The following is an 11750-nucleotide window of genomic DNA, read 5'->3' as shown; positions in this document are numbered from 1 at the left end:
CTGAACTATCGGTTATTTGTTCAGTCACTGACTTCAGTCCGATTAAGTCTATTAGAGTTCGGTTAATTAGGTTTTTTGCTCACCCTTACAAGGGACATACATGAACATAGTATGCAACAACACATGTTAACAAACAATTTGATTCAACAACCGTTGTTTAGAACAGTTAACCGCTCACAACAGGCTTATAAACAACTTGATCGATGCCAACAACAAACGAGCAAACAAATTACACGTGAGTAAAAGCTCTCTTTAGCCCGACCGCCTGCTCAAAACTTAGAACCGCGACCTGCCGGGTTTATCAAAAATACACAAAGGGAATGGTAATTTGGGCCCATTCCTCTTGAGTTGACTAAAAGGGACCAAACCTCACACCCGACCTGTCAAACCTCACCAAATGTTTTAAGTTAACCTATTGCTAAGTCGCCTATTCATTCGATTTCAGAATCTACTGAAATTAACAGTTTGCTAATAAATGGCAATACGGCTGCAAGCAACGCCTTTGGGCACTCCTCGTGTGGCAGATGGCCGCAACCAGATATCACAACTAGCCTCTGCACAGGGGTATATAAGTAAGTTACCAGTCAGATGAGATTTTAAGTTATTACTATTCTCCCATGGCTAAAAACAGGTGTTAAATTTAGAGGTGTTAAAAGTTCGTGTTCGCAGTTTGGCGTGTCAACCCGACATGAACCCGAACATGACATGCATACTCACATGTTGACACATACACGGCCCGTTTGACCCAAAAGTTTTTGAATTTTTATTGTTTCACATATTAATTGTAAAATCTTGTGTCTATTTCACTTCTAATATTTAAATTTTAGCATAAGATACCCAGTCAATTTTATTTATTACATTAATGACATTTTAAAAAATTAAATGGGTTAAACGATCAACCTCGAATCCACAGGGTTGACCCAAACACGAAATGTTTATACCAAGCGCCGCAAATTTCGCGCTAGGTTCTTGTTGTGCCAGAAATTCAACCCCTAGTTACAATTTTGCAAATTTAATATATAATAATAATAATAATAATAATAACATATAATAGTATTGGGGGGAAACAACAATGGTACATATAATATTTTGAATCTGCCTCTCAATCTTTTATAAAAAAAACAAAAATAATACATTAAATGTTATAAATTTTCTAGTTTACAAAAAATTTTATTGTGTATATTAAAATTTTTTTTGTCTTCTACATATCAATGTGTAAAATTGTTTTAAAAGAACTAACGAGCCACAAATCAAGCTCTAGCTTGACTTATCAGCTCGTTAAAATAACAAGCCAAACTGAACTGGCTCATTTAAAATCGAGCTCGAGCCCAAGCCTGTCTTGGCTTAGGTCATTTACAGCCAATGAGACCCAAAATACTAAGGAAGATGGAAAAGAATAAACTCACAGAATTTACAAACTTGGATGCCATGGTTTGAACAGTTTTAAGAGGAACAAGAGCATCTTCAGCTCCAGCAATAACCAAAAGTGGTGTGTCACCCACTGCTTTTACCAGCAGCGTTTCGTTTTGTTGTGTGAAAATTGTTTCAGATGATAATTTACCGATCTCATGTAACGCTTCATCCCAACCTTCTACACATAGTGGCGCCTGACAATATCATACCAAAACATCACTTTCAATAACTTAAAAAAGATAAGAATTAAAAGATGATATTATTTACCTTGTAAAGACTTAACACATCCATGGTTAGCTTGGTAGCATCATACCATGCCCGTCTGTTAACCACCTGTGAAATTTCAGTTCGAAGTAACGGACGAACCAAATGCTTCTTTCCTAAAGATGTACGCATTAATATTCTAGCAAATCCAGGAACAACTTCTCTTGACAAACTCGTTGTCAACAATACTACACCTTTTATATCCACCTGAAAATGTTTCTTCTTAAGTCATCATGGATTTTTTCTTTTATTTTAAAAAGAGATAAAAATGTCAAACAAAAAGTAACTTACATCAATAAGACTCGAAGACGATTTTACCCTTTGTGCAGCCTTTAAAGCGAGTAGACCTCCATCATCATGACCAACAAGCACAACAGAAGAAAGTCCCATTTCTTTACAGAATGAAAGTAGCATGTCAACCTGCAAATTATTTACAAATACGCAGAGTTCAGATGTTTGCTTGATATAAAGGTAGTTAAGTAGGCCCGTGAACAAACCGAACGTTCAGTGAACAGTTCACGACCGGTCAATGGGAATCTTCGTTTACTTAATAAAAAAACGAACATGAGCAAAAAAATTGTTCATTTGGTTAACGAGTGAACATGAACACATTTGTGTTCATGAACGTTAGTTCGTTAAGTTCATTTCTCGTTAATTAATTTATGTTCGTTGATTCATTTAAATTCTTTTTGAATCTTTAAAAAGTAAACTAGTTTCAATAACTTTTAGGCCCAACATAATGTTCTGCACGGTACTTTAACTAGTTTTAGCTCGGTTTTGTTTGTTCATTTTAGTTCGTTAACATTTCATTATACTATTAACAAACGAGCATAAACAAACACTAAAATGTTCATTTTCTTAACACATGAGCATGAATAACAAAACCCCGTTCATTTAAGTGTTCGTATTTAAGCATTTGTTCGGTTGAAGTCAAATAAACGAACACTAATATGCTTCGTTCATGTTTGTTCGGTTCATTTACAAGCCCATATGCAAGTTATATAAAACTGCAAGATTTCCCAGTAAAGATTATAGTAGCATCACCTGAGTATCAAGCATGTATGGGTTGGGAAGGTTATTTGATTCCCATTCATCTCGCCTCGGTCTTGAAGTCAAACCCCAACCGGGGCGGTCAAAAGCCACCACAACACAATTAACATGTCTAGATAATTCACCCATAACATGCCTCCATGAAAATACACCCCCACCAAACCCATGTACCAAAACAATCCCAAATTGACCATGCCCTTCATTAACGTCTTCAGGTGAGTGATAAACCGGTTTCATGGCCACATGCTCAACATTCCCTTCATTCAAGCTGAATATAGGAATATCTTCAGTCAGTACAACGGGTGAGTTAGTACCATCTAGTAAAGGAGTATACAAAGACGTGTGAATTTGATTGCTAAACGTCCTGCGAAGATGATATTGTGTTTTGGGAATAATATTTAATAACGGCCTCTCGATTGAAGATAGTGTGCGTGAAGGTGGAATCGGCATGCTAAGTTTGTAGTGAAGAGTGACACCCTGGCAGCCCATAAACAGGCTGTCCATGTCAGCAAGTAACCTAACTGGGAGTTCACCATCATTATGACCTTGACACATCGGTTTTCGTTTAATTTCACTGTCACTTTTAGGTGTCCGACCAGCAGGAGTTGGTGATCGTGGCACTTTAGCATATCCAGACGTAAATAAAAGCTTGCTTGAATAAACCTGCATTGATATTACACATTTTATAAAAAAAAATAACAAGAACCAAGCTAAAACTAAAGACTAAACTATGTAACTAAACGCACTGATTCAGGGTCAATTCGGTGAAGCATAAGTTTTCTTCGTGCTCTGCAGCTTGCGCGGTAAGCAATAACAATATGCCCAAGAGCAAAAACCACAGATGATAAAAATAATACTGGCATGCCCCATGATTTCTTTAAATGAAGCCTTTGTCTTGATGGAGAAGATGAAGATTCAGCTTCTGGTTGTGAATTGACAGTGAAAATGCAAACTTTTACTGATAAAAGAAGAATCGAAAAGGTGGAGCATAATGTGACTGTTCCAAGATATTGCCCATGTGAAAGCACAGGACCTTCACAAATCATATAAACACCTGAAATTACATTAAAAAAAGGTTGTGTTAATATTTCACAGCGCATGAAACTGATGCAACTTATATGCTGAAAAGAAGCACAACTCAATAACATAAGAAACACATGTGCTACGAAGTAGCATCCCTATATCAAAATCTAGCATCCAAACATGTGATATAACTTTTTACTTCTGAAGCTGCAACTGAGCCTTATTTCAGGTGCAAAACTGACTATTGAAATGACAATTACACAAAACAATTTAAAAATCAAAGCCAACAAATTCAAATTCACAATGAGCAAAGACACTGTTCACATATCATATAATCTCTTCTAAGCGAATACTCACAATTAAAGTAGCTAGAAGTCCATCCAAGCTATGCGCATTATGATGATAATGACTGTAATTTTGACCAATACTTAAGACAATTGCAGTATTCAGCAAAATAGCCCTAGAACAAAATTAACCAGAAATGAAGTTGCAAACATACAAGTGATAAGAAGCACAACTCAATAATATCAAGAAACATAATCAAGCATCCAGACATGTAATAAAACTTTTTTACTTGTGAAGCTGCTATCGAGGCATCGAGCCTTATTTCAGATGCAAAATTGACTAGTCAAATGCCACCAATTAAACAAAACAAATTTGAAAATCAAAGCCAAATTCAAATTCACAAATAAGCACAGACTCTGTTCACATGTCATAAATATCTTCTCAGCAAATAAAAAATTCATAATTACAGTATAGCTAGCAGCTCACCATAATTATCTCCATTTTAAATTAATAATTAATAATAATAATGGCCGTAATTTTGACCAATAGCCAAAACAATTTGAAAATCAAGGCCATCAAATTCAAATTCACAAATGAACGCAAACATTGTTATCATGTAATAAATGTCTTCCCAGCATATACATATTCACAATTACAGCAGCTAGCAGTTCATCATAATTATCTCCATTATAATAACAATAAAGAAAATAAAGCAGTTGGAAACAAACAAATACAAATTCAAATTTGAAAATAATAATAATAATGACTGTAATTTTGACCAATAATCAAAACAATTTGAAAATCAAAGCCAGCAAATTCAAATTCACAAACAAACAAAAACACTGTTATCATGTCAAAAATCTCTTCTCAGCAAATACAAATTCACAATTACAGCAGTTAGCAGTTCATCATAATTATCTGCATTATAATAATAATAATAATAATAATAATAATAATTTGAAAATCAAAGCCAACAAATTCAAATTCACAATTTAGCAGCTATCAGTTTATCATAACTATATCCATAATAATAATAATAATAATAATGGCTGTAATTTTGACCTAAAACAAAATAAAGCAGAAATGAAGTAGCAAACAACATACAGGTGATAATAAGAGATCTTGCAACAGAAACCACTGGAATATCGGTCAACGAGGTAGTAAACGAGTATCTACGCAAATGCTCTTTAAAGCTGTAGCAATTAACACAGGTGAAGCTCGAAATCAAAACACAGGGAACCAATACGTCACCAATTGCCACCAGCACCGGAAGCGATAACACCAATAAGGAAGCCACCATCACCACCATGAAATACACCGTCCGTACAAACCTCCATACTTTCTCAACCAACCCTCCGCCCTTACAAGCAGCCATTCAATTGTTAAATTATTACTGGATCTGAGAAATTGAAAGCCTAGCCGATGCCGGAAAGAAGTGCGGCGAACCGGCCATGAAGAGTGGAACGATCGCCGGTTAATGAGAGGGAGTAATTGGCATGGCTAGGGTTAGGGTTTGGTTGGTTGGGAATTTGGGGATTTGAAAGAGGTTTGAAATGAAAGAAAGAGATGGTTTGGTTTTGAAGGATGGAAGTCTGGTTAATTTCGTCTTCTCTTTGTTGGTTGTTGTTTCTCGTGCTTTTCAACGAGGTGCTTTTTTATATTTTTTGTTTTTATTATTATTATTGATATTATAATATTAATAGTTTATTAAATAATGTTATTTCCTTCACTTTGGTGAAGACGTTTTTTAAACTAATTCCAACTTGGAAATATAATTAATATTAACTTTTATCTCCACTTGTGACTTGTGGCCGAGTAGCCTGGTAGGAATGCATGGGTTTTTAAGTTCAATTCTTACTTTTATCAATTCAAGTGAATATTGGTAATGAAGGATTTGAGCTATGCTTTGTGTAAGGTTGTTAGTTCGAATTCCGAGCTCACCCGTGTTTTCGTCTCATTGTGTGTTACGCTATAAAGTTTTGCTCTTGTGGCGGCACAACGACTGTCAAGTGACAGCCGGTGGTATGATTTATCAGGAGAACGACCAAGTCAAACTCTGAAGTCAACATGAAAATAAATATGACTTATAAACTGGGAATGAAAAATAAAATAATGGGAATTCCAAGTTCTAGACGACCGGGTCTTAAATCGGGAGTTAAACGAGTAAATAAACAAACTTTGCGATTTTTAATTGAATAAATTTATAATATTTTAGTTTTTAATAATTAAATCCTATTAAAATAATATTTAATGAGTATTGATTAGTTCAGTTTGATTAAAATGCTCGAACCGAACAATACGGTAAATTAAAATAAATTAAGCAAATATTCGGGTTTTATCGGTCTCGAACCCGGAACTAAGTCGGATTCTCTTGCACTTCTCAACATTTGGGGTAACAAGGATCACCCTTCATCAACATTAAACTTAGCCTTTGCTTATTCACTCTTTGTTTTGTTGCCAACATACTTGTGCCGGCATCAACATCACAAGTATCAATTATTTTTATTTCTATTTTTGAATTCTGCGTCTTTAAAAAGCGTAGATTCAAGTTTTTCATTTGTCGGGACTACTGAAAATAACTTTGTTACCTTGTTAGGGATTATTTAATTGTTTATTGGAGCTAACATAGTTACTTTTTCATTATAGTGAGATTTGTGTTACCAACGAAAGTAAAAGTTAATGGTATCATTGTTACAATTCAAGTAAGGATTGTTATTGGTTAATAGCTTATGGCTTGGATCATTAGACTCTAACGTGTCATTCTAGACAAATAAATTGATAAGGGTTATATTTTACTAGATCGTTTTAAGGGTTGGACATTAGTTTGTTTGATTATAAATCAAATGAGAATTTGTTATCAATGTTTTTGATGTTTTTAGATTTTCATAATTGGTCGTTTTGTATATAAACGGCCCAGTTAATTCAGTTATTGGAAAGTTAGCTTGGTTAATTAAGTTAGCCATCAATTAACTGTTGGCTCCGGATTTGAATAGATTTAAGTTTATTTCAGGTACTAATATAATTATATTTTGGGTTGAATAAAATATTAAAAATCCTTTAATTTAGACATACAAGATTTTAATAGGCCAAACTATTAATATGTTAAAAAAATTCATACGACAATGTAATCAATGGCACTCAAAACTTTCACTTTAGTTGTTAAAGGTAAACATGTTTTTTCTTGTGATCAAACCGAGTAAATATCAAGTATAAATAGAGTGTGAATTTTTGATAATTACATGAACAATTATAAATCATATAAAATTTTGCTGACCAAAAGAGCTATAGTAATTTTCCTATTTCATTTTTAACGGCAAATATTACACCTCTACTTCTAAGTACTTACTCACTCATAAGTTACACCAAATATTATTCTTTATAATACCCCAAATTGTATCATGTGAGCTAGTCCCGCAATTGTTGTAATTTTCCTCATAAAAAACGGAGGACAAACTTATATATGTTTGGTATGCATTTTTTGATGGGTGTGTTTAATAAGTGCACATGTCTTTTTGCCCATCAGATTAGAAACATTTCTTTTATCATTGATAAGTTCTTTGTCATGATAAAGTGATTAATGATGGTAATTTTGACAAGGAAAGATTTTTGTATAAGTTGATTGATGATGATATGTTGTTTGTCTGTATTTGTTCCATCAATGCTTTAAATTCGTGCATTTGAATTCTTGAATAAATCTCAACCGTTAGATATAAAAAGTAAAGCATGATTTGATGATAGATTTATTTGGAATAAAGTTGGTTTGCATCAAAAGAAAAACTATATTGTGTAATGGGTAGACATAAAGTTGATCACTGAGTGGACACTGAACATTAGCATTGGGTTAAAAATGTTGTTTACATGATATAGAAAAAAGTAATCGGTATGACTATGAGGGTATGGTACAAAATAAGTTTAAATCGAACAAAACATATAAGAACTGTGTTCACCTTCTCATTTTGTTGACCTTGGAGTTAAAATGTTGTTTACATGATATAGAAACGCATAAACCAATCGATTATGAGGGTATGTTACAAAATATGTGTAAATCAAACAAAACAGATAAGAACCCTTATGTTTGTCTTCTCATTTAGTTGACCTTGGGTTTAAAAGTATTGTTTATATAATATAGAAATGAATAAGCCGACCGATTAAAAGGGTATGGTACAAAAGACGTGCAAATCAAACAAGTAGATGAGAACCCTTATATTCGCCTTCTCGTTTTATTGACTGGGTGGCTTGTACGACCAAGCCCAGGGGCGCAGCTTCTCAAGGGCCAGGGGTGCCTCCCACCCCCCCTTTTTTTCCGCTTAGTAGTGTATATTTTCCTATATTCGGCCGAAAATTTGTATACGTAGTTTAAATTTACCCGTTTTTGGCCGAAAAATTTGAGCCCCCCCCCCCGACAAACTTGTCCAAGCTTCGCCACTGACCAAGCCAACTAGTTAAACTGATCAACCGTCGGAACTATAGTTTCACTAGAGCTTCAAATAACTAGATAAATATCTAGAATTAGGCAATGTTTTAGTTCCCATGATTCTTAGATTTTTGCTTTTAGTATAACCACCACCACCCCCCCCCCCCCCCTCTTAGTCATTTAGTTTTGTTTTAGTTCCTTCGGTCACTTAACCTCGTTAGTTGCTACTGTTAACATTTTCCCATTTGCTAGTCACATGATAGATATTTTTTATTTTATTTATTTAACTTTTCTTTATCTTTGTATAATAACTTTTTTTTTCAGAGATCACCATTACATGATTATGAAATAATACATGAATAAAAAAATAAATCTACATTAAAAAAAAATTGAATCGTTAAACCCAAATCTGACATAATTTAAACTTAACTATTGCTACTTGTTAAACACAATTCAAAAATGAAAAATTCCCTATAGAAATAGATTAGAACAATTTAAAAAACTTAACCTAGTATTTATAAGTTAATTCATTATTTATCATCATTGATTGTTCGATCTTTAGTTTTATTCGATTGATTGCCTTTGTGATTTGCGTTTGATCGAACGATTGACAACTCTTTGATTCCCGTAGGTTATGATGAAAAGAGAGAACATTTTTTATTAAAGCATGTGACTTGCACATGGCGATGGATTAAAAACATGGACCAATGGTGTTAAGTGATTGGATGGAAATGTAATCAAATGAACCAAAAAAAAGTAAAAATAAACTTTTGGACTAAAAACAAAAATCTAAGCAAACCTTCAGGGACTATAACATTATTTAAAATTTTAACTAAACGATCTAACATTTATCAGCACAGCATGTTTAGAAAATGTACTATTAACTATTAAGCCTTTAGTGGATTAAAATAATAAAAACAAATTAAAAAGAGGATTTAAAATGGAATATAATCCGGTAGGTTGATTCCTCCTCCGTTAGTTTAGGTTGGCAGTTTCTCATACTCACTGTCATTTGCTGTCTCTTAAAGCTTTTCAAAGGTTTATTTCTTTATGCTCCTAATTAAAAAGTAATCTGATATTATCTATATATGTATTTCAATTTGTCTTGTGCTGTTTTTTTTTAAGAAAATGTTAATCATAGCTTAGTTGTGTTACATATTCATTTATATGTATGTATATAATCTATTTTCATAGCTTTATTTGATATATTGTACAATATTAAATCTTCTTGTGATATCATATATTACAATTAATCGCGACAATTTTAGTCTAGAAAATAGTTATTTTTTCGTTATCAAGATTAGTTAACATGGTTATGCAGGCAATATAAATGCGTTTGAACTAAACACTTAACTTGTATCACGACTATCATGACTTTTGGTCTTATGGAGTAGATGGAGTAACAGGTCATGGATGTAAGTCATAAGAGTTATGTGAGGTCTATATTGGCAAAAGCGACATTATCTAAATCTTGTAATCATGATGACCCTTTCGACTAATAATAATCCTCAAAAGAAAAGATGATTCATCTTAGAAATATATGATTTCCTTTTTCGTTTTATATTCATTATTTATTTGACATACTTTCTTTTCATCTCTAATAATTTATAATATATAATGTTTTTAAAAAATCGAATATACAGATTAATGCCATCTATTTTTCAATATAAATCATCTTTATCGAACTAAACTAAAGTACGGTGACGGATCAACTAATTAAGCCTAACAAAGTTTAAGCTTGTTACTAGAACATGTACCAATGTGTTCAAAATTTATATTTAATCCAGTGTGCGGATACTAACTAATGCGCAACAAACGTTGTTGAATAGAATTAGCGAAATTGATCTTCTAGTCCAATTACATGAGGTGATGGTTAAGGCTGGAGATCTTTAAGTTCTAAGGCTCGAAATGGTGTTTTCTCCTTAATGGTGTTTCTAGAAAAATCAGACCTAGAATGTCAAAAACTTTTAAGAAAACAGAATGGGCAGTTATAAACATCGTGGTGTCAGAAGCGAAGGACATGGCAGTTATAAACAGTGGGGGGAACGTGGTCGGGACCAGAAATCTAAAAAACGTTTCTCATGTGTCACATCCAATGCCATACTCCACTCTGTCTTTGCCCTTAACCTAGTAGGAGTATACGAAAATGATAAGTTTATAATTATATAGTATAACTACATACAATAGACACAAAAGGTTATGTAATTGTTTTGCGTGTCGCATAACTAGTAAAGTATATAAAAAAAGATAACCAAAATAGCGTCCGAGATAAGTGACGGTTATGTAATTGTTTTGTGTCGCAATTAGAAACTATGTACAAGAATATTATACAGTTGCTGCAATTCTCGACATATTATTTTGTCTACAATGAAACACATCTTTTATTTATATTTGTTTATTTTTATTATAACATATTATATAAATAGTAAATTATAATATTATCTTTATATAATAGATAAATTTTACATATCCCCTATAAAGTTGCAACATATCATATTTTTCAAATAATACTTGAAGAGTATTGTGAAGTATGCATTGAAAACTTATTTAGACAAGGTTTGTTGTATAAATTTTAGTTCGAGCTCATGTATTAAATAAGCTTTAGTTTATACTTGATTTTGTCTCAATTCTAAAATTTAATAAGAAATTTTGAGTAGTTCATAAAGTGATTGATCTGTTTACATTTCGACCACCTACATACTTCATTTAGAAATTTTATACATATTATTATAATTTATAATTTATTATAATTATAAACTTACATTTTATACATATTATTATAATTTATAATTTAATATACTCCTGTAAAACCTCTTGAGTTATCACAATCAACAGTTGTTTTATACGAACCATGCACGAAATTTAAATAGACAAAAACAATTTGTCATCACGTTTTTGGAGAAAAATATGTATTAGTTTTGAGTTGGAATGAAGTATGGACAAAACGGGGAACAGATGACATAAACAAGACATGATGACATAAAGATACCCACTGATGAAACAATGTCGTTTCTGTCAACTTATTAGTCTCATTCTTTTTTCCAGAAGTCATCAATCCCATTCTAGCATGCTTTTGCATGCACTTCTAGGGGTATTTTTTTTAAAAAACATTTTCAATCATTTATATTGTTCTAGTTTAAGTAGTTCCATTTTTTTTTTTGGGGGGGGGGGGGGGGGGGGTGTTAAACCCATAGGTGCTAAAGTCATTTCATCAACAAACACTAAAACGAGTTTATACAAGTGTGGTGTTAAACCCATCGGCGCCAACCTGTTAACACCTAAATTGTATCAATGGATTGGG

At 32.8% G+C, this 11750-nt stretch overlaps 1 protein-coding gene across 1 annotated transcript; it reads right to left on the bottom strand.

Annotated features, from left to right (window-relative positions):
* Positions 1 to 136: 136 nt before the first annotated feature.
* Positions 137 to 5620, bottom strand: LOC143577857 (uncharacterized). The gene is made up of 7 exons (XM_077061583.1): positions 5140 to 5620; positions 3474 to 3781; positions 2722 to 3390; positions 1969 to 2097; positions 1681 to 1884; positions 1407 to 1607; positions 137 to 554 (listed from the first exon to the last, which is right to left on the bottom strand). Exons 1-7 carry the CDS (start codon positions 5408 to 5410, stop codon positions 432 to 434), a joined length of 1905 nt encoding a protein of 634 aa, XP_076917698.1. The 5' UTR covers positions 5411 to 5620; the 3' UTR covers positions 137 to 431.
* Between the last annotated feature and the right edge of the window lie 6130 nt (positions 5621 to 11750).

Source organism: Bidens hawaiensis, unplaced genomic scaffold, assembly GCF_021521415.1.
Source record: "Bidens hawaiensis isolate Kalapana, Puna unplaced genomic scaffold, B.hawaiensis_p1.1 tig00028841_1, whole genome shotgun sequence".
NCBI lineage: Eukaryota > Viridiplantae > Streptophyta > Magnoliopsida > Asterales > Asteraceae > Bidens > Bidens hawaiensis.
Note: the sequence above shows the minus strand (reverse complement) of the source record. Positions and strands in the feature narration are given on the sequence as shown.

Excerpts from the sequence above, each read along its gene's own strand:
- LOC143577857 (XM_077061583.1), bottom strand. The coding sequence starts at position 5,410 with ATGGCTGCTTGTAAGGGCGGAGGGTTGGTTGAGAAAGTATGGAGGTTT. Across the intron at positions 3,391-3,473 it reads ACCGAATTGACCCTGAATCA|GTTTATTCAAGCAAGCTTTT; the intron begins GTGCGTTTAGTT and ends ATATCAATGCAG. Across the intron at positions 1,608-1,680 it reads ATGTGTTAAGTCTTTACAAG|GCGCCACTATGTGTAGAAGG; the intron begins GTAAATAATATC and ends TGATATTGTCAG.